Genomic DNA, 27,435 nt, shown 5'->3' with positions numbered 1-27,435 from the left:
GAAGGCATTTCTGTGCTATCTAGACAGGCGCGTTTGTAAATTAAATTAAAGGAGAGGCGTGGGTGCCTAACTGAATTCAAGTTGCAAACGTGCTTGAGCTGTTACGAGCGGTTTTGAAAGAGGCGACCACCGCGGATAGCTTTGTAGTGCGGGTTAACACGTTCACTGCTTCGTGGGTCACCGGTGGGTCACTGCCTGTTCTCCTGCTACGTGGCAGCGAAGTTACGAGCCTGCATCTGCTTGCGGATGCGATAACTTCATCAGACTTGAATGCCGAGGTACGATTCTTTCTTTATTCTTTTTGAACGACGTTATAAATAGCCAGAAGAGTACTTTTCTGGTGCTAAATGCTGTGACCCGCTGGTGACCCACGGCGCACCCAGTGAGAATGTTTTCATGCTGCGTGCAGTGTGACTAACCGGTGACCCAGGCGTGAAAATGCTCCATGACGTGCCGCCACCCGAGTTCGAATATGCAACGGATGTTTATTTATATATTGCATTGGATGTGGGGCGGCGCTATTGTTTGCAAGGAGCAGAATGGCAGCCTATTTCTCTAGTCTGTCACTTGCCAACATTTTGCCGCAGTTCTTGAAAATACGTTTCGCTCGTATTTCCTGCCGCCCGCAAGCATTTTAGCATTTTTCAATTAAACGCCCCAAACGCCAGCAAGAAAGGTAGCAGCGCCATCTCTTTTGGAGCAAACGAAACGGGCATAGACGCGTGACCCGTCCGGTGGGTCGTTGCGCTGCACCTGGGAGATGTGCCAAATGGCCCACGGGTGGGTCACTCCGCACGTGAAACAACACCTCAAAAAAGGCATTCCGCAGCGAATGTGTTAAAGGGGAGTAGGCAACTGACTGCTGTTCTGCCTCTTTTCTGTGACCCTTCCGTGCAGAACTACGGAGGCATGAGGCCACCACCCAACAGCACGATGGGTCCTGGCGGCCCCAACATGCCCCCCATGTCCATGTAAGTGCCCCCTCCGCTTCTGAATGTTGCTGTCTGCAGCATCTTTCCACTGCGAGCCGGTTTGTTTTGCCTTGTTTTTCTAGCGCAGTGCTGGTTTTTCACCCAGCAGGGGGCGATTTTTAGATCGCGGACACAATGCCAGACGGTGTTGGTTTTCGCACTTGACAATTGGCAGTATGGTACGACATTCAGGCTTACTGTAATCCTCAATGTATTTTGTGTAACAATATTCCTAACAAATGGGCATGTTAAAACTTTTCCTGTGATAGGGAGGACCAGAAGAACCACGCACGTGGTGTAACCTTTGAAATCTAACATAATGTTGACTTGCCGAAGGAGTGCTGGTTTAACAAGCAATGGCGGGGACTGGGAATTGTACTCGGGTAAAATGGGGTGGCCAGCGGTGAGTGTGGCAGCCGCCATTGATCTACTAGCCGCCTGTGTTCGATCGAAGGGGTCACCCATCGTGGTGACTCGGTGGCTAAAGCATTGTACTGCTGAGCCCAAAGACACAGTTTCGATTCCTTGCTGCAGCGGCCGTTTTTCTGATGGAGGCGAAAAGCAAAACGGCAGTGTGTTTGCGATTTCGGCGCACATTAAAGATTCCCAGGTGGTCAAAATTAATTCGGAGCCTACAGCGCGCCTCATTTCCTGTGTAGTGTCGGCACATTAAACCCCACAATCAATCAATCGATCGAAGGGGCTCGGAGGGCACCAGTGTTTGCCAGAGGGTGTGCTGTGTAAGAGCTGCGTCTCGTCTGGCGTGCACCTCAGAAATTGGAGCGGTATCTCTCCGCAGGATTGTGGAAGCGGCAGCGACGGTGTTGGGTGCAGTTCCCTGTCCCTTTCTCGTTGGGTGGTTTCAGACCAGTTATGGAAAGCAAAATGTATTGGCATTAAGGCGCTGCGACAATTCCGCGTCTCTCCCAAATTCTACGCTTTGTTTGGAAGCCCTGTGGCATTGGTGGGAAATTGACACTCTGCTGTGGGAAAACTAGTACAATTTTGGTGAGGGGTTTGAGGTTCCTTTTGCGAAAGTTCTTGTGTGTTAAAACAGTGGGGCCCAATTTTGGGGTACTTGTAGACCGGTTTAACTTTAGAGGACACGAGTGTTGGCTCTTCGTTGCCGAAGCATGCTGAGTGTCTTCTCGTTTCTTCCCGGTTCCCAGGCCTGGCCCAGGAGGCAGACCGTGGCAACCTAACGCATCATCGGTGAGAGTTTTCTACACATTATTCGACCTGTGCAAAAATACCTGCAGTGTCGTTGCTTTTGGCATGGTTTCATATGGTATTGCGAACCTGGCTTCGTCATTTGGCGTTTGTACTTTCCATTCAGTCGTGCTGTCATGCGTCGTCTTCCGAGATAATTTGCACAACAAAAAAAAATGCAAGCAATGGCTAATTTCTTCTTGCCATCCTTGCACCTGCTTACAGTAACGAAATGGAATGACCTTGTGCAATACACTTTCCACCAGGGTGGGGGGGACTGGACAACATTTTCTGCTTTGGCATTTTGGCGGGAAGAGCATAGAAGTGAGTGTGCACTGAGGGTGTGTTGCGCAAAACCACCGATAAAGAGTACTTGTAGTGTTGCACCAAAGTGTATTGTTGCACCAAACCGCATTCGGTGAATTGGCCGTGCTCAACGGCGCATTTATTGGTATTGCCACAAGGCGGTTTGAAGACTTGGAAGACGAGAAGAAAGGTGCCGGCTGCGGTTGTGTGTCACGGGGCGGCCTCTTGAGAAGATGGTGACGAACTTTTTGGCTCGCATGCACTGTGGTCTTCTGCTGCTACCCTTAGCTCTAATTGTAAATAGTGTAAAGGTATTGTGTGTTCCTTGCTTTCTCCCCATGACGATATTAACCTTCTAAAATACGTATTGTACTGCTCGTGACCTCACTTTGCCTCATTACCTGTCGCAAAACACGGACTGTCGTGATGTGTTTACATCTGACAAAACTACCTTGGCTTTATGCACTAACCTTCTGAGCGAAATGTACTATACTCGGTGACAACTTAAGAACGGCACGGGAAGTTGCCGCTGTGCCTTATCACCGTAGCCGGATGTTTCTGTGCGCGGCGCAAGTAGGGCGTTACTGGGAATATTTTGAACATGGCGTGAGCCGTTCCCGTGATTTTTTTTTACTTCATATGCTTATAAACGACTCCGGTGACGACAAACAAACTGCGTGAGACAAGGCAGACGATATTACGCATTCATAGCAAACCCCTTTCAAAACGCGCGCGCACTGTCGTCACGGGTCCGGCGCTTTGGCGGAGTGATACACTACATGAGGGGGTGCCGTTCTTGAGTTGTAACCGAGTGTAGAACCTTTCATCTCGGCCCTTGTAGAGGCATTGCAGGAACCCCTAGTGTCATCGTTGCGTCCTTCTTTGCGACATGTAGATCATCTTCTTAGGCCATAAAACCCTCAGTAATCATCATTGTAATCAGACGCTGTGCACACCCTCTTAAACACAGTTTAAGATGCGAAAAAAGAAAAAAAGAAAGACTTGTCATGGACCAAGCTCACGGAAAGGAACACTCCACCTTCATGTGGCACCGTTGCAAGGAAGTAACTTGGGAGATTTTGGGATTTCTGTCGCATTCTTTCTGGTTCTTTTGGGGCGTTGTTCAATTTCCGTTCCTCCGTGTGCGCATCGCTTGCTTCAGTGCGTCACTTTTTGTTGACAGCCATTTTTGTGGAGGGAATTTTGTGGTCACTAGATTTTGTCCATTGACGTGTGGGGAAGGGGGGTTGTCGTCTGCGAGTTGAGGCGCCTTCATATAGCCTTTATTAGCCTGAACGCTTTTTTTTTTTTTTTTTGTCCTTGACAGTTACCTTGTGCAGGCTTAAAAAAAATGTTTTGTAAGATTTTCAGACCAGGGCAGGTGTTGTTGTGTATGTGGTGTGTGTGTTGCCAATAACGTCTGGCAGCTGTTTCACTTAGTGACACGAAGTTAAGCTCCTTTCCTCCCCCTCTTTGTTGCACACTTTTCAGATGAACTACTCCTCAGCGTCGCCTGGCAGCCATTACGGGGTGCGTAGCACATTGCCTCAGCTTCTTGAACCATGTGCTTAGTTGCGGATAAGCTAGGGATTTCCGTTAATTAGGGAAAAAAATGGATTACGTCTGTTTAAGCTGCGCAGTGCGAGCCACAAAGACAACTTTGCAGATTCGAGCTTCAGTGCTCCTTTAACCCTTTCGCAGCCAAGTTTTTTTTATGTGTGGCCCTCACTTCCTGCCATTTTTTTTTTTTTTTTCCCCCGTGTTCTATCAGTGGAAATGTTTTGACAGGGATGCACCACGATGCTCTATGGGACATGTAAGCACTTTATTCAGGATTACTTTGTCCAATAAATTGTTGCGTGGAATACAAATTAACGGTACCTAATTGCAAATTAACATCGAACGTTTTTCAAAAAAACATTACCTGCCAAGTAGGATGACCACGTGTCTTGAAAACCTTGCTGGGGCATTCTTTAAAACAACTCGCCGCACAAACCGGCAGCTGGCAGCTAACATGCACATGGTGAGACCTTCTTCACTGCATTGGTCGCATCTGGTTTGCCATGGCCAACATGGCCGTGCTGCTGAGGTAAGACGAGGCGGCGCGGACGAAGAAACGTGTGTTCCGTCTGTTGTCTGAAATTTATCCGACACGATCTATTCATTCATGTGACTTTTCAATAAATGGCGCGACATGCCCACAACAACATTTTTCCACAAGTTGTCTCGGAAGCAGAAGAGAGTTGGGTAAAAAGGCAACAGGAATGCACTCAGTCGTGGCAGGGGGTTTGCATGTGTGGTTGCCCAAGTTGTCCCAGGAGCGTCATTGAAAAAAGGGTTAAAATATAAATTATAAACCAGCAAGAGCAGGGACGTGTTTTCAGTACGACGGCTGGCTCTGTCTTGGCCTGTCTTAGGAGTGAAGCAAATTTTAATCTTGATTTCTTTTTTCCTCCACTAGGGTCCCCCGGTTTCCGCCTCTGGACCCCCCGGCCCCGGCACGCCTATCATGCCCAGTCCACAGGGTGAGTGCTCGTTGCAGCTTGCGTCTCGGACTAGGTGCAAAACACATTGCCTGGACACCTTACCTTCCATAGCATCATCGATCTTTTCTTGTCCCATTAACTTGCACTCTTTCGTACTGAACAGTGATGCCTTCGCTCTTGTTTTGTATTTTTTCTTGGAGGTTTCAGTTACCTCTAGTGATTCATCATTTCTCAAGGAAATATAAGTTCAGTAAGAGGTGCACGTTATTTGCAACAACGAAACACTAATGTCCTGGTGGAGTGATTCTCGTTTTGTGGACGTCACCATTGGGTTTCGCAATGTTGTTATTTTGTAGCACTGCCAGAGGAGCACACTAGCATTGGAACCAAAAGGGGACCGACGCTGTCCTTGTGAGGGATTGCAACTAATCTTTGATTTTGTCGGCCACATGGGTCGTCTCTTAAGAGCTATAGATTTGTGCGACTGCTATCACAGTAATTTAGAGGCAAACATGTCTTTACTGTTTGGCTTGTACAGTCTAAGTAGGTTGCAGTGCAAGAGAACGCAGTTCTTTAGTTTACCGTGTATTTTACAAAGTGCCATCATTCTGCGGAAAGCTGTAGTAGCACCTTGTCGAGTGGCGGCAGGCAGGAGTAGAGGAACGTTCAAATGCCCGTCCTGTTTTCCCCTTTGTAGCTTCCCATTTTCTGCTGTTCGGAGCTCCTCTGACCATCATTGTGCAACAAGCAAACACACACGAGGCGGTATTGCAGCATCCCGCATCTCATGAGCTGTTGCACCTTTGGTAGTTGCAAAAGCTTGGCCCAGCTTTGTATTGCATTTTAGGCCGTGTGGCATATCCCTTCCTCGTTTTGTGTGTCAAGCACCTTTCAAGCTTGAATTAGGTGCCTGAGCACATGCTAAATAAAAGCAGTCCCGTAAGATTGCTCGAGTTGAGCATTTGAGATTGTGTGGCTGGTCTGCAGGCAAACGTGGGAATATTTTTCAAGATGCACAAAAGGCCGTTAATCGTCCGTGCAGACCGAAAGCAGCCTACTGCACCACTTGGCCACTTTCATGGCCTCCTGCTTCCAAGCAGGCATTGTGGGCAATTTATCGCACCACGGCGCGGCCTCGATGTTTGCCTGCGTGCTAGCAGGCATGGTAGCCACTTCTGTCCCGCTGCTTCCTAGCCGGCACGTTATCCGTGTCAGCGTCCTCCTGCTTCCCTATCGCTCTACAGGCATTTTATCCTGCGTGCAAGAATTTTCCACTTTTGTCCTCGTGCTTAGAAGCTGGCATGGCAGCCACTTCAGTGTCCTGCTTCCGAGCCGGCAGTTTATCGCACCACGCTGCTATGTCAATGTTTGCCTGCTTGCTAGCAGGCATGGTAGCCACTTTTGTCCTCCTGCTTCCTAGCCGGCACATTATCCATGTCAGCGTCCTCCTGCTTCCCTATCGCTCTACAGGCATGTTATCCTGCGTCCAAGAATTTTGCACTTTTGTCCTCGTGCTTAAAAGCTGGCATGGCAGCCACTTCAGTGTCCTGCTTCCGAGCCGGCAATTCATCACACATCATCACACCACGTTGCTATGTCAATGTTTGCCTGCTTGCTAGCAGGCATGGTAGCCACTTTTGTCCTCCTGCTTCCTAGCCAGCACATTATCCATGTCATCCTCCTGCTTACCTATGATTATTGCTCTACAGGCATGTTGGCCGGTGTCCCCCTGCTTCCAGGATGCTAGCCGCTTTTGTCTTTGTGCTTAAAAGCGGGCATGTCAGCCACTTCAGCGTCCTGCTTCCAAACAGCCACGTTTGTCTTTCTTCCTAGCCGTCATGTTGTCCATGTCAGCGTCGTCCTCCTCATTAGCTCTACAGGCATGTTGGCCAGTGTCCTCCTGCTTCCAATCGAGCTGAGCCGACATTACGATTGGCCATTGGGTTGACCAGGGGGTCACAAGGCTCTTGCAGCTAGCAGTCAAGACTGTCCTGCCCCAAACACAGATGGAAGAGCAGTGATGTTATGCGTGCAGTTTGTTGAGATTCGAAAGGGGCAAAGCTTCACAGTCAGAAAAGGGAAGTTCTGGTCTTGGTAAACAGCTTGCCGTGCGCTGATAACTTTTGGCGTGTACTTTTTTTTTGCATTCTATAGCATTAAATTACGCTGCTGCCCTAGTTCGCACTCTGCATTTGTTAACCCCTCCCAAGAATCGTCACCCGCACAACGCAACTTGGGCACCTCCATACATAAAAGCGCACAAGACAGTTACCTCTTTATGCAGGTTGCACACAGATAGTGCATAGTGTTTCCCTCCTCCTGCTTCCAAGCAAAGCAAATAGACTCACTACTTGCAAGTTCATTTAGCTGCATGATGTAACGTGGTGGTGCGACATCATGCTTTTTTTTTTCTTCCGAAATTGAAATAGCGGGACAGTTGAAATTGTGCTGCAAGCAAGAGGAGTTGGCTTTCATGGTGACCAATCGCTGTGCTTTCTTGTCCGCATCCTAATTTTGGGTATTTGAAATAAGAAATGTGGCCCTTACACATGAGTGTATATTGTATTGCCTACCAAATCTAGAGCATTAAGACTCCGTGCGAGTCACTTCGAAACTACTTCTAATGCTGGCAGTGCCGCCAATTACTCGAAGGAGCCATTTTTCCACTTTTGTTGTAACCGCCTCAACTTACTGGGCACCACAGAGGTGACGACTTGTGGAGGTTTCGGCGCGCGTTAAAGGTCCCGAGGTGTTCGAAATTGACCTTATATCAACCCTATAGCTCCGGTGTAGCCTCGATGCGTTACACCCCACAGTCGGAGGCGACACCTCGCTGCACTCGTCGTCATGCATGCAAGCACGCGTGCTTATTGCCAGTGTTTACCTTCGCCGCCCTCTACTCTGCGTGCGTGTGTGTGTTTGTGCTGTGCCCCCTGCCCTGCACACCCCCTCAGTGGCCCCCGCCCCCGTGGCGTGTGTGTTTGTAGGTACCCCTGGCCCCTTCTCCCCCGCCAGCCATCGAATGAGTGCCCCCAACGCTAGACGAGGTGATGACCTTTGACCCTCCTCCTGCTGCTGCCACTGCTGCTGCCGCAACCAACCCATTGTTGCCCTACTTCCCTGCCCGATCTCTGTGTGTGCACGCTGCCGCCGCCGCTTTTGTGTCTCCTGCACCACCCACCCATCTTGCCCCTACCCTCTTGTGTCACGGAAGGGTGGTCGTTCCGGCCACAGTCAGTTTGCCGTCGTTATGCCGGATTCCTGTAGGTTGCAAAACATTTTTTGTTGTTGTCAGTGAGGCCCTGTCGAACTAGCCCATGGTAGAAGTCTTGACACTGGTGGCCACAAATAAAGTGAATTTTAAATTGATTGACACCTACTTTATTCCCCCTCCCGCGTCATGGAGGAGTGGTCACGCTGGCGTTTTGGCCACAGTCAATTTGCCGTTGTTATGCCGGATGCCTGTAGGTTGTCCACCTTTTTTTATTGCTGTTGGTGAGGTTGTCCGAGAACTGGCCCTTGGTAGAAGTTCGAGATTGGCAGCCACAAATAAAGTGAATTTTAAATGACTGAAGGCTGCTTTATTCCCCCCTCTTACGTCACGGAGGGTTGGTCACGCGGGCACTTCGGTCGCAGTCAATTTGCCGTTGTTATGCCGGACTTCCGTAGAATGCCCACCCTTTTAGTTGCTGTTAGTGAGGCCCTGACAGACTAGCCCATGGTAGAAGTATTGATACTGGTGGCCACAAATACAGTGAATTGTAAATTAAATTGATTGACGGCTATCTTATTCTCCTCTCACGTCAGCATTTCGGCCACAGTCAATTTGCCATCGTTATGCCGGAATCCTGGAGGCTGCCCACTTTTTTTACCTGCTGAAGGCGAGCCTCTGCATTGCTAGCCTGTGGTAGGAATCTTGATATTGGTGGCCACGAATAAAGTTAATTTAAATTGATTGGCGGCTACTTTATTGCTCCTCTCACACGTCGCGGAGGGGTGGTCACCCTGGCGTTTCGGCCACAGTCAGTTTGCTGTTGCTATACCAGAACCCTGTCGTTCGTTTCTTACCTGCTCTAACTACTGTCGGTGAGGCCCTGGAGGACTAGCCTACAGTAGAAGCTTGAGATTGGTGACCACAAATAAAGTGAATTTTAAATTGACTGAAGACTACTTATTTGTGCGTTCTCGGCCCGAGCGGGGTCGGTGCCAGTGCCAAGCCTGGAGGACTTTTGTTGCCCTGTTCGCCGTTTCACCACCAGGTGGAGCACAGGCCTTGGGGGCTGCTGCGTTTTTACATTGGCATCTATGAAGTAGCTGTAATTCTGTTTTGTTTGTGTTTTAGACATTAGTACTAGAAGAGAAGAGTACTAGTGAAGATGTCATTGTTCAACATGAATTATGTGCTGCCACAAGATGGGGCAAATTCTAGGACAGCAGGTTTGCTGGTGTAACTGATATTTTATTTTGGTGGCAATATCTTCACAATTTCAGTGTGAAGGAGGGGGGGGGGGGTGGGGGGCACTTTCCCGTTGTTGTACTGTAAGAGCAACTTTCAGTAAAAGTAAGAAAATCAGTTGATAGTCAGCGGTGTGTCGTGTATTCCCTGTCCTCCTTGGTTTGCGTAAATGGAAGCCAATTCCCACCGGGTAACTTTCACATTTAAGATCAAGAACTGATGCATGCTGTTCTAGAGCAGGATGGCTTCCAGGGCAACAAAAGCTTGCCGTTTGCTTCTCCGTCCGCTAAGGTTCAGAGGTTGGGGCCTAGCACCTGTATGTTGTACTATCTTATGTGTACAGGTCGCACCTTTTTTCCGCACCATAGGCATTACAACTTGTGGATGGAATCTTTGACAGGGGGGGGCTGCTGTTCTTGAGTAAAGTCTCAACAGCCATTGCAACGCAAATAATGGTGCGACTTAGACACCGGAAAATACGGTACTCCCTTGTCACCATTATGCACCTGGGCCAAGGTTTGACTGGAATGTTCGCAGCGAGCTGCTTATGCTGAGCATGAAGGCAGAGTTCAGAGGTTTCCCCAGTTGTGTCTGGAAACTTGCCCGTTAAGAACGTTCTTTACTGGTATCGCCTTTGTAAGCCAACACAGTAGTATTTCAGCACCTGAAGCAGTTTGCCGTAACTTATTTTTTCCCCCTAGTTCACTGCTGCGTAAATGTGCGAATTGCCGAAGTGTGTCCTACTCCAGTGTGTGGAGCTTATTTACCCAGAAGCACGGCGAATGTTTTAGGGGCTAAGCAGCCACTAATTTTTATTCCGCGCTCAATATTGTCGCGAAGTCAAAGATGATACAATCGTCTTCAAGGGAAAACAAGAAAACAAGTTTATTGGAGCGAACTTGTGCTCCCCTAACAACTCAAAGAATGCACAGGCGGCGAAGCAGCAGTGTATGGGAAGCAAAACGAAATGATTAGGTGTATGGTTAGTGTTGTGTTAGTTGAGAGTGGACTTATGCTACCGATCTGTCTCTAGTGGGGCCACTATCGGACATCTCACTCTGGTAAAGTTGAAAAAAAGAGGGTGGGGGTGGGCATGTTTAGTACATTGAAAAGTCTTTGTCTAAATGACACAATTGTAAATTTTGTTGCTGGTGTTGGTAATTTGTGTGTAAGTGGTGGGCACTTCTGGCCCTGGAAGTGTGAGCGACTGTTTCGAGCTTTTGGAATGACGAAAAGGACAGAGCTGCAAGCAGTGGCATATGGCCGGGAGCGTTGCGTTGTGATCTTGTCACTTTATGCCAACGCGAAAGCTTGATGCAGTGCGAAGGTAGGGCTGGAAAAAAAAACACAAAAAAGGTTTGGAGTGTAGAAGCGGGTCGTAATGTTCGCATGATCTTTGTTGCCATTGAGATGCATTGCTAGTTTTGCATCGCAGAGGCTGTCTTTTCTTCTGTGTAAGTTTAGTGGGTACAATTGTAGAAGTGTTATGACTTGGTGAGGGGGAGGCGTTGAAAAGAAAGAAAAAAAAAAAGGTGCATGTTTCATAGCGGGCGAATTGCTGAGCACGAAATCACTGGCCGTGTTTCTTGTTGCCGAGAATGAAATACCACAGATGTTGAAAGGGTTGAAAAGAACTCTGCCGTAAAGAAAATCCCCGCTCTCTCATTCTGGTGTTAGCAGTTGTACGACATTCTGTGCAAACTTTGCCTCAAACTTTACAGAAACCAACAAGGAAGAAATAAGTAACAGTCAGGCCCCGAATGACTATGGTGACTGGAAAACAAAACTAGTTTACTGGTACGATGAAAGCTTTCATGGAGAGAATACATTATTCTGGCTTTTAACCAGTGAGATGCATATCTACTTAGTCAGGGGCGAGTTGAGAAATCAGAGGGCGAGCCTTTTTCAGTCCGCCGTTTTAACTTGGCGGGTTGTGGGACTGGCCGTTCTCAGCTTTCTGAGCTTAGGTCATCTGACTAGGTTTGGAGATGGGTGTGAATGTTGGTGTAGTCTCACTCTGACACCCAGCAGTTCGGTCTCAAAAGGTTCGCTGTGGCGGAGAGGGGGGAAATCGGTGAAAGTGAATGAATTGGGATTGTTGTTGGCTGCGCTGCTGCTGGTGCTGCTTGTATGTACGAAGCCTAACGGTTGTTTGTGCCCATCCGGCTCTGCCTGCCGTCGTGCGCAGATTCTTCAAATTCGGGAGGTGATGGAATGTACGCCATGATGAAGCCCGTTCCAGGCGGCGGGATGCCCGGCGTAAGTCGTCGTCTTCTTCTTTGCCGCTTCTGAAGCTCTGCCACGCGAGTAGTTGAAGACGTTGTTAGGCGCGCTGTTGTCTTTGTTCACCCTTAAAGGAACGACGTAGACAAAATACACGTTTATTTTATTCGAAAGATTTAATTGTATTTTAGTGCTCGTAGCGCTTGTCCAGCTGCAAAAGATGTTTTTATTCACTGATAAATTAAACATTTAGTTAAGCCGCAATTTAAATTCTCCCACTAAATCGTGTTTCACGACGTCGACAATGACGTATCCAGAGCAGGCGCTTAAAACTAAAGTAAGCCTGCTGCCATCTCACAGATGGCCGTTTGGTTATCTTGTTTATAGCCCACATTCACAGATGGCGCTGCAATACTGGTGAAGGGCCAGTGTTCGCACTTCGCTTCTTGCCAGACTTGTACACCTTCCGTATTTTTATTAAGGTTCATACTATTCATTTCCTAAAACGTAAATTGTGACTCGATAAACATGGTCATGTAAGTGATTGTGCCACTTATGTCAGTTGGTCAGAGTTGTGTCAGACAAGCCCAGCGCGTCCGACACCTGTGTTATATTCCTGCTACACTAGCGTTCGAATGTCATTTGAAAGAAATTTCATTTGACTCAAATGCCAAGTTGTGCTGCTACACTAGGTTTTGAAATTCCATTCGGCTCAAATGACATTCGAGCCAAATGAGCACCGAGAAAGACATTTGGGATTTCAAATGCTATTTCTAGCACTCTCGCGCGCAGCGTCTTGGATTGGCAATAAAAAATATAATGCTTCCGTACGTAAAACGAACGAAATATTTTGGTTTGTGGAACTTCGTTAACTGTGCATTTACTTAAAATATGAGATCAACATATTTAATTTTCATACTCTCAAAACCAGTGGGTCAGTTGCAAAAAAGAAATAATAAAACTAGGCAAACAGCCACCGCATTACAGTAAAAACTGGTGCCTCTTCTAATTCGACGTCATTTTACTGCCTGAGACTGCTCCTAAATTTGATCGTTGTATTGTACGAAGACGGAACAGGACGACAGCAGCGCCACTACAGCACGGCGAGCAATTGTGAAAGCTTTCAAGTGCCATCGAAATTGTAGTGTAGCACGGCGGATCCTGAATGGCATTCGAAGCACCCCATTTGAGTCAAATGACATTTGGTTCAAATGACATTCGGACCCTAGTGTAGCAGGGGTATTAGACAGTGTCTGGTGACAAAGTGCCGCACTAACTGCTTTGGTGTTTACGTGCTCGTTTGTAAGTCATATCGTTTACCCCACAATTCTTACTGCTATAAAAACAATGCGCTCTAAATTCAAGTACAAATAGGTCGTTCGGCAAGCTTATAGGCCCTGCCTAATTTGAGTTGGCCTTTGCCGGCCTCAGCCAATTGCAGAGCTAGTGTGTATGACCAAGGTTCTGTTGCGGGAAAATGGCTAGTGGGTCACATGGCCATTCCCTTTTGCCCTAAATATATAGCTTATTTGAGTAAAGTCTACGTTAAGAATGTTGTCAGTGGGATTATAACGAGGCAGTCTATCGAATGAACCAAACTTGTGTTTTGTCTGCATGGCCCCTCTAAGCTGTTGTTGGGGCGTGGGTGCGGCCAAGTAGCGTCATCAGTCAGTCCGAAGTACACCTGGTAATGAAGCTCTATGCACTGCTGCACCCAGCCCTTGGCCCTTGAGGTGTCTTTGGCCAAAAAAAGGTCTCTTTGGCCGTTCAGGTGTCTTTGAGGGCCATTGGCAAGGAAACCCTCTTGTTTCAGCTTTTTGCTGTGGCTGTTTGTTCGCACATTTAGTGCCTGGTCCATTTACCGTTACGCTACTGCTTTGAGGTCATCAAGAGGGGTGGGGGGCTTGGACAGATTGGGCGCGCGTGCCAAAGAAAAGCATATCCGCGTACAGTAGTTGCCTTAGCTTCTCTCAATGTATAAGATTCGCTGGAGGAACTTTGACTTCCTTCTCGTTCAGTACAAGCCTAGTGGCTGCGATCACTTGCCACTTCTCGTGCCATCTGGGAGGGAAGAGGGGATGGAAATCCTTCCCAGCCCGCGTCTCACCTGGCCGCGTTCTTTTCTCCCTCTCCCCGTCCAGTTCCAGATGGGACCCGGGGGACCGGAAGGCCCCATGGGGTCCATGGGTCCGGACATGGGTCCACCCGTCATGAACGGCATGTCCTCAGGAGGTGAGCCAACGGAGGGGCTTCGCTAATAAAGGCTGCCGCATTTATTTGTGTGGTTGTGGGTGGTGGGGGAGGGGCAGTGCATGTTGACGTTTGCGTTCACCTGGATTGGGCAGTCAGTGTGAAGAGTGTGATGTGTTCGCTAAAACTTCATCACTTTGTGGCTGCCGCAGATGAGGGCAGGGCGAGCGTAATGTTCCCCTCTTTTCCCCCGACCCCTGTGCTCTTGCCAGGTGACGGCCTGGACGGCATGAAGAACTCGCCGGCCAACGGGCCCGGCACGCCGCGGGAGGACGGGCCTCCCATGGGCGATTATGGGATTCCGGGCTACGGCCAGGAAAATGTGAGTACCGGGCTGCCCATCTCTCCTCACTCTGTTCCGCCGTCTCTCTCTTGCTGTGCGGTGAACGAAAAGAAGTGGGAATGGCGAATTGTAGTCTAGCGCTGGAGCCATCCCAAAAAAAAAGGGGGGGGGGGGGGGGGGGGTATCGTTCAAAAAATGCGAATAAGCAGCCCTTCAAAGCTCTCTGCTCTGAGGCAGCCGCAGCTGATGATGGCGACTATTTGTTCGACGCAGCTTGCTGCCCTCTGTAACAACATAAGGTGCTGATTTACTTGGGCTTCAGGTGTTGGGGTGGGTGAGCCGTGCCCGCAGGTATCTAGTTAGGGTTAACGGGCGGTTGTGTCTCGGGGTAGTTACGGTGCGACCATCAGTGCTGCCATTGGCAGTTGTAATTTGAGCACTTGGGCTCAAAGGCGACCTTATTGCATCGCATTAGATGTGCAATATAAATAAAAGCTTAGAATTTTGTGCGGGGCACTCTGCTATAATGTGTCTTAGATGCCACGTTCTGCTTTGTCGTGATGAGCCGCGAACCGTAACAAAGTTGTCAGAAGCAAGTCCGGGAAAGCGATTGCAAAAGTTTACGTAAAAAACGGGCCATAGCATCCGACTTCCAAAAATGGGCTTCGAGGGTAATTCGTGTAGTGGCGCGTTCTAAATTGCGCGCTCACCCACTGTAGAGTTCCCCTCTTTAGATCTAGTGTTCCCCTCTTTTTTGTGCTTTTCTTCCCACTTCCGCTTGATTTCTCATTTGTCTTTTGTCTTTTCTGCATTCGGCCCTGTTTTGTTGGCCAAAAAAAAAACAACCCCAACCATCATCATCATCAGCCCTAGCAGTAGGGAAGAATTGGACACAAAAAGAAATGGTTGCAGTTACCTTTTACTAGCTTACAGTGTTTCATTGAAATCTCAAGGCAAAGCTCTCGGGGTTAGGAGATATATAGATTGCAGCGAGTGTGGTGTTCTCTTTATTTATTAAAAACCTGCAGTGCTTAAGTATCTGTTGGAGGCTTGATGCATTGACTTTGCTTGCATTGGGATATAGACTGGGGTGGGTTTTTCAACCGCGGGGGTGCGATAGCAAGATCGCTTTGGACTAAACACTAAACGTCTTCGCACCAATAGGCAGTGCTAAAGTTTAGTGCTGATGCTAAGATCAGCGAACAGGGGAGGGTGGTCGCAGTCGTCTCGGGCCAAGCAAAGCACCCAGGCGGGAAATTTAAGCTCAGATTACCCTACAAACTGAGGCGTCAGTGCTTCCTTGCACATAAAACGCGACAGGTGATGTTTAGTTCTCTTTTCTTTTTCTACCGTAAAAATAAGCCGTGTGTCCGCGCATTGTAGCGGTAACGTTAGGATGCGTGACGTATGCAATAAAATGCCAAGAGAAAGGATTATTGGTGGGGTAGCAACCCTGCTAGGACGTTGGCAAATGTGGCCTGTATAAGCAGCTGATAAAGTGTCTGCACTTTGTAATCAGTTCTCATCATGGTGTGTGTGCAACCAGTCGTAATTCAGACGTAGCACGTTTAAGGTTCCCCTAAGTTTTTAATGAGCGCCTGTGAAGTCAGTAACCCAAGCAACCATCGGACCCCTGCGTGGTGGTTTGTAACGACGTCTTTAGCATGTCCTTTTGGGACGTTGAAAATTGGGACGTTGAATTGGGACGTAGATGTGTTATTGGGAAAATTGTTATTGGGAAATGTGTTATTGGGAAAATTGGGACGTTGAATTGAATTGGGACGTTGAATTGGGTCGTAGATGTGTTAAGTGTTGCGCTCGCGTAACCATAAACCTTCCCACAGCTATTTTAAGGAGCACAAAATGGTAAAAACGAAAGTGGCGTGGTAGTGTTGCTACTGGTGTGGTATTTGAAACACATGCTTGTATGTTGAGAATTGCATCTCTCTTTCGTGCATTAAAATTACGACATCATCGCTACGTTGACAGGAATAAGCTCTGGTTGTGGAATATGGGTAGGGTTGTGTTGCTGATCTCGCCTTGGAAGTCACCTTGGACATCCGTGGTTGCTTGGGCGTAGCCAATCTCCTCGCCGTGTGAGATGAACTGAAAGAAAGACCGTACTTGATCGCTGTGTAATGCCCTGGCTGAAAGGGGAGCGGTACGGGGTGGGGTGGGGTGTTTGTGGGTGGCGGGTGGGCAGGGGGTGCTTTTGTGCTGCTGGTGTTGCTGCTGATTTTTGTTTTCTCTGTGGTGGCTGCTGTGTAGGTGTTTCACCAGTGGATTGATAGTCAGGTTCAGGCGAGCTGCCGATGCTGAACGTTGCTGCGTAAGAATAACCATCTCTCTCTCGTGTGTGTGCTGCTGCTGCTGCTGCCTGCCTCCACCGAACACCCCTCTAGCCTCTCTTGCACTGGCTGCTGCTGCTGTTGGCTGAACATCTCTGCTCCTCTTCCTGCTCCTCTCTCATCTTCCTCTTCCTTTATCCTGATGGGCGAGGGCAGCACTACTCGGCACTTGCTCTTCTCTGCAGCCCGTTGATGGCGGTGGTGGGCGGTGATGGTGGCTTGAAAATCATGCATAGTATACAGGAGGCACGGGAAATATGGCAGGGGGGTAACATTTATGTGGCAGTCAATTAATTAATCCAGGACTTTTTGGGTGCCTTTTTTTTTATCCGGCCAGTCTCAAGTTGGGCCGTTTTTCACTAGAGCTAGCTCTTGATATGGATAAATGTGTTTCCTTTCAGGCAGACAATTTCGCGGTTCTACTAATTACCCCGTCTCAGTATTTGGAAAGTCTAATCGTGCGTTACAGCAGTCAAGCGGTCGATGAGGAATTGCTTCCCCGAAAGGACCAGAAGAAATTAGCTTTGGTTCAGCCAGGGAGATTAATCGTAGTCTCAGGGTTGATACCAAGTTTGGCTTTTGGCAATTCTAGCTACCCTGCTTTGTTTCGGTTTAGGGGGGGGGGGGGGGCGTGGGGTCGTTAAACTTTGAGCGGTAACTACACTAATGATTCCACACTCGGGACTTCAGAATTGGGCAATATTTAAGTTTTGTGTGTTTCAACTTGCTTTCAGTGTATCGACATCTTGCTTTCAGTGTATCGACATGTCTATCTGTGGAAGTACCGTGCTGGTGCAAATCTAACCTTTGCAAGGGATACAAGCAGTGTAGCTTCTTTCAGTTACGGGACGAAAAGAAGTGTACTCTTGCTACATACGCCCATCGCTCGCTTGTTGAGCACGAGTGCTGGAAGCACTTACGGGAGCACTTTGGCGGAAGTCAAGCAAGCTCTTTGAGGAACGAACAAAAGTTAGCTAGGTGTCACTATCTTGGATAAGGAGCAAGGGATCTAGAAGCCAACTTGTTGTGAAGACATTTTACGCCAAACTGAGGGAAGAAAATGAGAGGGGGTGAAAGAAAACCTGCAGTGGAGAGAACAGACTTAAGAGGACAGGGGAATGTTTTGAAGCCTGCGGGACGGCCCGATGGTTACCCTTACTTGACCCTCCCTGTGCCTCCTGCCTAACCAAAGGTACCTGTTTCCAGTATGCTATGGCAGTGCATGCAGTTCTCAGCATCGCAATGGTGGTGGTTTGTTTCTCGGGTGTCCTTGCAGAGGTGGTGGCCGCGGGGTGGGTTTTTTTTTTTTTTTTTTTTTTTTTTTTTTTAATGCCATAACATTTGTACGGCTCTAGTGGGCAAATTTTTGTTGCTGACCACCAATAGTTCTTCTGCTCGTAGGCAGTACAGTTATCATCACTGACCCTTCAGATAGACCGAAAGGGAAGTGCTAAGATGCAAGGAAAAAAAATTTGCTTATATTTCTAAATATCTTTTTTTTTTTTTTTACGTTCAAACAATTTAGGAAATCATTAGTTGGTAAAGTGTAATGGCTTTTGGGAACTGAATAGGGGTCAACAAAGCTGTAATTTTAACGACAGAGGGTGCCTCTCCATGCTTGCTGATGATACATGAAAGTGAAGAGCAAGAGTTTGAGATTTCATAGTATTGCAGCTCTGATTGGGAGTGTTCTGAACCCGTCTAAGTAAGCAAAGGTTCTACAGGGATGTCTGAACGATGTTATCGCACTTGCAAGGTTGTTCAGAATCGCTAACTTCAACAATTTTTTTCTAAATATGTAGTTAACTTTATCGAAACGAAAGTGCCAGAATTGATTAATTAAAAGAATGCTTGGCCTTGTAAAAGTAATTTTGTGCCTCTCTCTGGCAACCTCGTTCGTTGAGGCATGCTTTTATCACTGCCGGGCTTTAGTAACCATTTGGAAATGGTGCATTTTGATGGCTGTTGTCACCTTCAAAGGGTGGTGAAACCGGCTAACAAGCATGTGTGCAACTGCAGGACTAACAACCTGATTTTCCCAAGTACTAACCCATTAGGCAACTTGGTAGAAGTCGGCGAAGAATCAGCTGAGAATGTAGCCTGACACTTGTCGAAGGAAGAGCAACATCATTCCAGGGACTGTTCGAATTCGCCACCCTTAAAAGAAGTAGCGAAGGGGACAGGTAACTGGCCCCGATTCCATTAGTGACTTTCGCTGTTCAACCTGTTGGTTTTTCGAAAATACTCGCAGTTTCAATTCTCAAAGTTCTCTGTACTGATGTGATCCCCGTATGTGTAAGGAAAAGGGAGTGTACCACTGCGTCTCGCCGCGGCATTCAAAAAGCACGCGTTTATCTGCACTGCCTATTAATACGAAATGTTTTTACAGTTAGAATGAACTGGCCAGGCACGTAGCCGTGGGTTTGCGACTGAAAAAAGCGTCGTTCTGGTCCACTCCTTTCAAAATCTAGATTCTAATGATGCGTGCAGTTGTTGCGAGAAACGCTGCAGGAGCAAAGCGAATTCAGCCGCTCACAAAACGGACAGACATCCTCGTTGGCGAGCTGAGTGTCCCAGATGAGGATTACTGGAGGTTTTGCTTCCCCTGCGCTCACAAAGGTGGAAGCACACGCTTTTCTTTCATTTTTTCATCTCGGGTACCCGGCCCGTTTTCCGTTTTGAAAGAGGTTTCTGTTTGTGCAAGGCAGCAGTTGCTTTGGCGTGCACCACTCCTTGGTTCGGTGTGCCATTGGCTTCTTCTTCTGGCTGTTTCACCGTTCTGTTTCATTTTTGACCCAACTTCTTATGCGGCCGGCCCCCTGGTCTCCGGGGAGCAGTTCCCCCTCGGGGTTTAGTCTCAGCACTGATGAAATGATTTGCGTGTGTGTTTGTGTGTGCGTGTGTGTGCAAGAACTCACAACTGCAGAGGGGCACACACACGGTCCTCTCGGTCACTGTTCACCACGCCACACGTCACGCGTACACTCCTGTTTCCTGGCATTGTCCTCGGATCGTGACCGCCACGATTCTGCGGCGGTCTCGGTGCTGTGGTGTACCCAGTGTGTTTGCAGTGAATGGGATTTGTGAACAGGTGCGGTTTGCTTGCGGCAATGCCTTCAGGGTAGGTGGTAGGTGGGCCGTGTTATCTTTCAACAGTATTCAATGCTCCTCATTGGAGTCCCAAAGTATGGAAAGCTCCCTGGAGAACTGCGCATAGTATAGAAGACAAAAACAAAAATAGATCCAAGTTGTGCCTTGCTTTTTGGCTGAGGGTTTTACTGTGTCTTAAGGCTCAAGTAAAGGCATGTGTGTGGTCGTTAAGTCGCAGGCATTTGCAATGACTGGGTTGTAATCGTCCGAGTGTCAGCATTCTCAGCATACCAGTAGATGCTGGGCATTATCACGTTTTTTTGTCTTACTTTGTGCGTGCTTGAATGCAATAAACTGCGGAAAAGTACTTAAAAAAGCAGTCGTTCGAAAGGTTGCCGGGCATACCAGATAGCACAAGTTGGTCACACCCCCTGTTCAGTGTGTCGGCAAAGGGTCGACAAAGTGGCTTTGCCTTTCGTGTTCGCTCGTATGTTCAGGTTAAATTGTAATTGTTTATCGTAGGCTGAACTCCTCGCACCAATACAGGGAAGGGTGTACAAACACGGGCACTAGGCAAGGTAGTCAACGTTCGGTAGCTGCCACTCTTACTTTGAGGGCATGTTGTCGTTAGGAGTACTCCAAGTTCTCCAATTCCCGAATTGGCTGTCCTGTTGTACTGGGTAGCCTTCTTCCCTTGTTTTCAGACAATGTGAAACCTGGTGTTGCGTGTAGTATCGGGGGCAAGCCTCTGTGGAGCTTTTTGTGCCTGGCATTATAAAAGTGCAATCTAGCTGTGATGGCACAGTGGGCATGGGTGTTTTTTGTGGTCCTCCGTGAATCTGAAGGAATTGGCCGGCGTGTGTGAGCAAGAGGATGGTCCAAGGTTGCCTCCGTACTGGGCATAGCTTCGCGATGTTTGCGTGTGGTCGCTTGAACCAGGTCGAGGGGAGATGCTGTTGCTTGCCACTTGCCTTGCGGAAGTTTTTCTATTCAGTCCATCTTTTTAGGTCGTTGCACTTAAAGGGGCCGTGCAAAGTACAAGCTTGTTTTGTTCTAAAGGTTTGGTGTTTTGTAATGCCCCCAGCGCTTGTCCGGCACCAAACAATGCTTCATTCAGTGAGAAATTAAACAGTTAGAATTTCAGTTTTCCTGCTAAATCGTGTGGTTTATGATGTGTGCGATGACGCATACAGGGAAATTCCGTAAGTGAAGGTAGGTAGGTTGACTAGGGCTGCAGCGAATGGCAGAACGCGTTCTTTACCATTAGTCCTCTTAGATGGCGCCACAGTACCGCTCAGGTGCCTGTCCGCCCCTGCGTTGTTTTTGACCGGATTTACGCTTGGATAATTTTTGTAATGCTAGATAGTAATCGCTTCATGAAATATTGGGTATGCTCAAGGCAAGGCAAGGCAAGACAGAAGGCAATGAGCTGCACGGTGTGCAGAGCTGACAAGCATAGTGTAGTACTATGCACTGGGGCTTCGATATTTACGTGTGCACCCCTAACTTCCACCCTTTACCCCACCATTCGTTCTGCTATAAAAAGAATGTGCATTACATTTTAGCGTAAATAGCTCAACCTGCAAGCTTATTGTAAGACCTGCCTAACTTGCGCTTGCTTTTGCCAGCGTCAGCCAATCGCGAAGCTCTCAGTAATACGTCATAGCTTCTATTGCAGGAAATGAGCTAGTGGGTCAATTGCCATTCTCTTTTTTTTTTTTTTCTAATTACAGTAAGACCTCATTACAAGAGACTCAAGTAAACCAAAAAAACGTGTTTCTTGTAACCGAGGTCTCTTGTATGTGACGTTGCTAACATGGCAAACATACGAAAACTAACCAAACATTCTCAATTAAAATGTCTCTTATAACCAAGTGTCTCTTGTAGCGAGGTTTTACTGTATATAGCTTATTTCAGTGAAGTTTGCGTTACAAGTGGTGTCAGTGCCATTCTAACGAGGCAATCTTTCGAATGAAGAAAACTTGCATTTTGTCTGCATGGCCCCATTAACACCAACTAACAAAAACTGCGCTGAAAGACTGGAATGCTAAACTACATTTTGGGACGCCACCAATTTGTCGGACACGTAGGGTGTGCCCCGAACATCAAGTACAGTGGACTCCCAATAAGACTGACTGGAAGGTGCCGCGAAAATTTGTTCGTGTTATCGGAAATTCATCATAAGCGGAGGCTTTTTGCATTGTGGACGTCACAAGAGAGCGAAAGCGTTGTTCACCTCAACCATGGAGTTCGTCTTAACCGGAGTCTACTGTCTGAAGTGATTGGCCAGCACTTGCACTCGCTCGCGTTCACCGGTTTATTACTACCGCGAGAGGAGAGAATTGTGGTTGCAGGCACGTAGGGGGTGAAGCTGCTTCTGCGGGCGGCGTTGGAGGCATGTGTAACCGCGTTTTGTTGCAAGCCAGGCTGCGTGTTTGTGTCTATTCTTTTTCGAGGTGTGTCGCCGCGTGAGTACTGATCTCGTCGCTCTCTCTTCCTTCCTTCCTTCCTTCCTCCCTCCTCCTCCCTCACTTTCCTCCTCCCCTCCCCCTCTGGTGGGGGCCTTCGTGCTGCGTGGGCGACTGTCGCAGGATCAGACGGAGTCAGCAGCAATACTGAAGATCAAGGAGAGCATGCAGGAAGAGGCCAAGAGGTTCGAGAAGGACACGCCTGCCGAGCCCCCGGACTACTTCATGCAATAACCGGGGGCCCCCCCACCACCCCCGCCGCCGCCGCCGCTGCAGCGCGCACGCGGCCGAGCCAAGCCGAAGCCGCAGCCCAAGAAGAAGACCGCCGCCGGCACAGCTGCCAGGGGCCGCGGGAGGCGGCGCCAGCCACCGTGACCGCCGCCGACCACCAGAAGAGTTGAAGGGATTGGCACGACTACAACAGCGCCAGTGGGCAGTGACTTGCGCCGCCTCTTCTGGGAAAGACACTCCCCCCTCCCCGCCGAGTTGTCGCCTCTGCTGTTGTGCCCACCCCTTTCTATGCGCCTTCCCTTACCTGTGAAACCCGACTGACGCCCTGTATCCGTGGTGACCAACAAAAGTGCGTGCGTGCCCTGTGATGAGAGGTTTTTTTTTTTTTTCCCCTCCTCTCAATCTAAGGTTTTTGTGTTTACTTGGGGTGTGTGGTGGCGGCTGCGTGCGGGACACGGTGTTGCCTGCGGCTTCTGGCGGCAACGAGGAAATGGCTGCAAGCCACGTGTGCGCGTGGCTTCGGAAGGTTCAGCTTAGCAGCTGCCCGGGTAACTTCATCTTTGTTACAGTCATTCGCTTGCCGATTGTTTACGCGACGCTTCTTTATTCCTCTCAACTTGGGACCAGTCTCTCCGTGCACCAGATTGCACTCGATTCAGCTTTCTCCCACCAAGAAAAAAAGAAATTCGAACGAAGGGCCAGTCTTTTAAAAACTGCCGCTGAACCAAACGTGGCAGAAACTGCATTGATTGATGCGTTCTCAGCTGCCAGAGGCGACTGGCTTCACCGTGGCAGCAGGCCGACTTGTTTCGCCCGCACTGCGGCACGTATTTTTGTTCCCTCCCCCACCTCTGCCAAGTGTTCCTCCCTTCATCCTTCCCCCACACCTAGAGCACTGCTGCGTTGCCACGGAAACGAGGTGTGCGACGCTGTGTGCGGCGAGGGGGGGCTGTGCTGCTACCTGGCTGGAACTGTCTCTGCACTCTTCTCTCGGCTCGTGGAGGGAGAGATTGCAGTGTGGTGCGGCGGTCGTACTTTGTCCCCACTCTGTCGCACAGAAAAAAAAAAAAAAGGAAAACGGTGGCTCCGCTTTGTCGCTGGTCGTTGAATTTTCCGTCTGGAAGCGCTTCTTGGGAACGTGCTTTAATTTTGCTCCGTTTATCCCTGGTTTTGTTGAAGAAGATGAAACTGGGGGAGGGTGGTGGGCTGTATTTTTGCGTGTGCGGCACATTTCTTTTCTTTTTTTTTTTCCCCCTTCCCTCTCATTTTCTCGATGATAGAAAACCTGGGGCGGGGAGCCAGTGGCATTGGCTGATTGCGAGAGTTTTGCGTCTGCATCCAGGTACACCGTGCTGCTGCGGTTTTCTCTCTCTCTCTCTCTCTTTTTTTTTTTTTTTTTTTTTTTTTTTTTTTTTTTTTTTTTTTTTTTTTTTACCAAGTCGGGGCCAGACACGGCGGGGGGTTTTGGGGCAGGGGGCACATTTCGCCAAGAAATGGAAAACATGAGCCACGGTGGTATAAAGCAGTCTTTTCTTTTTCTAATTTTTTTTATTAGGGGTGGTGGACAACAACCCTTCTTTGCGTCTTCAGAACTATTTTTTCTTTGTTGGTGTTTTTTTTTTACGGAAGACACGTCTTCAGCCAAGGGAGATGCTGGGGAGTTGACTAGGCTGCAAGTTGCTGGCGGACGCTCGCTCCAGTTACGAGGGTGGGGCGCTTGGTTGTTGGTTCACAGCGCGACCTGGAAGTTTTGGTGTCTTGTGGTACGGACGAGTGGCGAGCGGCGCGGACGAAGGGTTTGAGCGCCACGTGGGCTTTGGCCGGCTACTAATGTTGCGGCAGAACGTCGGTGGGTGGGTGTGTGTGTGTACCTTCCGTGCGCGGGCGGTAGCAAAACGACTAAAGCGGGTGCGTAGTAGAGTTTGGCAGCACATCATCCAGTAAGTTGGTGGAAGCTTGCTTAGTATTGTCGGTGGAGGCATACAACGTTTGTCAGCAACTGTTTATATAGCAGTGTCTTTTTTTCCCCTTCCCCTGTGTTTTTTTTTTTTTTTTTTTTTATTTCTCTCTGCAAGACCTGTATTGGGGGTTCTGAGATTCGTGTCTCATTGGATTTCAAAGAAATTTCTTGTTCGTCGCTGGCTGCTGTCATGCAAAAAAACTTTTTTTTTTTTTTTTGGAACGTCTCAATTCTACTTTGCGCAAAGCGTCGGCTGGTTGTTGGAATGTTGTGGTTGTCTAGAGGAGGACTAGAGTGTCTGTGGGAACTTTCTCTGGTTTATGTGAGATGGTGTTTTGGTAAGATGGCGTAATGAGATGCGAGAGGGCCGCGGCGGTTTGCGAGTGTTTTTGTATTTAATTAGTCGCAGTTACGTTTATTTCGCCAGCAGTACAGCAAGATTGTGATTTAGGACTCTGAATTTGGAAACTAGAGGTTTCGGTGACGGTTTAACGTTCACCAAACGTGATGCGTGAAATTTCATTCGTGACGCTGCTTTGTTTTTATATGTGGAACACTCGCTGACATGTGGAGGGGGAAAAATGTAAGCGGAACCTACAGTGGGCAGGCGCAGGGAGCGGGCTTTGCGCCGCTTAACCGACCACTCGCTGGACAGACTATTTCTGGGAGGGTGTTTTTTTTTTTTTTCGTTTTTTTTTTTTTTTTTAATTCTCCTATCTCTCTGTAGGAGAATCTGTAGAGAGTGAGCAACTGATACTGAGTAAATGTCGTGAACGGAACGTGCGTGACTTGACGAGCGATTGTGTTGTGTGCATGCGTGTTTGAGCTCATACGAGTGATTATTGTGTGTGAATGCGACCTGACTTGGTTTCGGGGGATAGATTGTGTGCGTGTGTACATAATATATGTATATGTAGGAGTATGCAGATTTTTTGGAAGGTGTGTAAAAGAAAAAAAAAATTTAGAGGAGACTTCTCTGCCGCAATGTTGCATTTTTTCGAAGGCTTTCACTGGATGTGTTTTCCTTTTTGTTTCCCGTCACTCTTGGCTTTCTTCTCACCCGAGCTGTCATTTTCTCACGTGACTATGCCCCCCCCTACATTCACAACACGCCGTGTCTGTTTTTTTGTTTTTTTCTCTCTTTCGCGCATGTTAAACATCTCGAGAGCCCCTTGCGTCGTGTTCATATCACAGCGGGAGGACGGGGAGGTTTTTGCACGTGTGAGTGAATGTTGGAACTTTTCTGTCGACATCGCTAGCCAAATTTGTTTTTCACCCGTTCTGTTCGCCTTTCGCACGCGTGCGTGCATGTCGGGAGTTTCAGTTGCTGACGTGACTGCCCAGTTAAGCGTCGCGGAAACGTTGGGCCCACTGTCGAGTCACGTGACTACCGCGCCATTTTGTCTTGGTGTCACGTGTGTTGCGTGTGGCCCGACAGCCGCCCGCGGCCAGTCACGCTGTTCCCCTGGTTGTGTTACCGACGCTCTCAAAACAGTGGTGACTGGCGCTTTCGGTTAGGGCCTGTCCCTTCGTAGGCAGGGGGTGTATGTGGGGTTTGGAGTGCACTGGCCACTTCATACTAAGAGGCTCTAATTTACGCAGTTCTTTTTTTTTTTTTGTCAATGGGGAGGGGTGAGTGTTGGGGGTGTGAGACTTTAATCGAGACAGGGGTGAAGCAAACACTACATGCTTTGTATATATATGCATATGTACACATATATAAATATATGTAAGCAGGCAGGTGAGGTTACAGAGGTGAGGTCAACGAGGTGTGCGTGCGTGTGTGCGTGATATGATGCCCGCTTTCGTTATTTCTTCTCTCCCTTTCCTCTGCGAGAGGGAAGCACGCCACCTTTGGGGGGGGACAAGAGACATGGCTTCGCTGTCGAGGCAGGCGGAGCTGAAAACTACACAGAGGGTCCTGTAACTCTTGGTTTAATTTATAATACACAGAGATCTCCTCTCTCCTCGTTTCTCTCTCTCTCGCTCTCCTTCGCCTGTATATCACCTCGTGCGTGTGTACTCCCCCCCAAAAATCGTCTGAAACAAAGTGTTTCTGTTTATGAAACGTCTCGTGTGCTTTGCTCGCCGTATTGCTTGCAGTCCTCTGTGGCTGCTTGGAATGTCTGCCTACAAGAACGCCTCGTCGTCATCCATCAATGGACTGGTAAAAAGACGAGATGTGCAACTGCTTTACTTGAAAGATGCTATTCAGCAACAGCTAGAGGTAGTACCTAATAGTAAATAGTAATAGTAGTAGTTCTTCATTAGGAAAGGGAAGGCCGATTGGCCAGAGGGCACAGAGTAGGAATATATATAGGGCGCGAAACAACCCATTGCAGTGAGCAAGCGACCAGATAATGTCACAATGGAAACCAGTGCGGACAACAAAGCTTTTAAGCTGCGACAGCAATGCAGAGGGTAGCAGCACCTGGCGGACAAAATGACAGTGCCCACGATTCATTTTAGGGCAGCGCAGTGGAATGCGGATCACAACGGCTGCACAGTTTCTTTTGCGACAGATGCTGCTGGGTTAACCTAGGTGGAGCTATTGTGACATCTGTACGCCTCCTGTCTTGTTCTTACTCCATGCCAGGAGGGACGAAACAGAGTTGCAGCACAGGAAAAACAAAGAAAGCTTCCAGGTCTCCAGTTACCAAGCTGGGCATAGGCCCCACCAGCTCGCACCACTTGTGCCATGCATCAAGGGAAAGGGGTCTATACTTGGTGTCCCTAATCAGGCCAATGCACAAAATGATCAGACCATTGCAAGCTTACCACTGCCTTCACTAGAGTCACTGGCATGCTCCACTGGGCCTCGTCTACATCACAGCATACCCACTTTGCCTTTGCATGCTCCACTGGGCCTTGCCTACATCACAACATACCTAACTTTCACCAAAGGCAACGCTAAAGCCATGAATCGTCTCTACCATGAAGCCATTAAAACAGCACGGAACCTCTCTGTCTTCTCTTTGACGACTGCTACTGCAATCAGACATCCAGTACTCAGCCTTGCAACTTGTTGAGAGGTATCTCGAGCCAGCAGCCTTGCAACTTGTTGAGAGGTATCTCTTCAGCCAGCATCATCGCCTTACTCGAACGGTTACTAGGCTGGACTTTTAACAGCGGAGTTGTTGTACAAGCCGTAAGT

The 27,435-nt window shown here is 48.4% G+C and overlaps 1 protein-coding gene across 12 annotated transcripts in view; it reads left to right on the top strand.

Annotated features, from left to right (window-relative positions):
• Ssdp (Sequence-specific single-stranded DNA-binding protein) overlaps nt 1-23,722 on the top strand; it is a 96,376-nt gene extending 72,654 nt beyond the window's left edge. For 4 of the 12 annotated variants that reach the window (XM_077692728.1, XM_077692722.1, XM_077692721.1 and 1 more), the window contains 9 exons: nt 898-971; nt 2,141-2,183; nt 3,978-4,016; nt 4,948-5,011; nt 7,960-8,019; nt 11,617-11,687; nt 13,793-13,883; nt 14,114-14,223; nt 22,214-23,721. In XM_077692728.1, the coding sequence (XP_077548854.1) occupies nt 898-971; nt 2,141-2,183; nt 3,978-4,016; nt 4,948-5,011; nt 7,960-8,019; nt 11,617-11,687; nt 13,793-13,883; nt 14,114-14,223; nt 22,214-22,324 (663 nt within the window). In that variant the 3' untranslated portion in view covers nt 22,325-23,721. Of the gene's footprint in view, nt 1-897; nt 972-2,140; nt 2,184-3,977; nt 4,017-4,947; nt 5,012-7,959; nt 8,020-11,616; nt 11,688-13,792; nt 13,884-14,113; nt 14,224-16,452; nt 16,514-22,213 lie in introns of all 12 variants that reach the window. The other 8 variants (XM_077692719.1, XM_077692718.1, XM_077692727.1 and 5 more) reach the window with 6 other exon arrangements.
• The last annotated feature ends 3,713 nt before the right edge of the window (nt 23,723-27,435 follow it).

This window comes from Haemaphysalis longicornis, unplaced genomic scaffold (genome assembly GCF_048455015.1).
Source record: "Haemaphysalis longicornis isolate Haplotype H1 unplaced genomic scaffold, Haemaphysalis longicornis Haplotype H1 scaffold_12, whole genome shotgun sequence".
In the NCBI taxonomy this organism is placed as follows: Eukaryota; Metazoa; Arthropoda; class Arachnida; order Ixodida; family Ixodidae; genus Haemaphysalis; species Haemaphysalis longicornis.
Note: the sequence above shows the minus strand (reverse complement) of the source record. Positions and strands in the feature narration are given on the sequence as shown.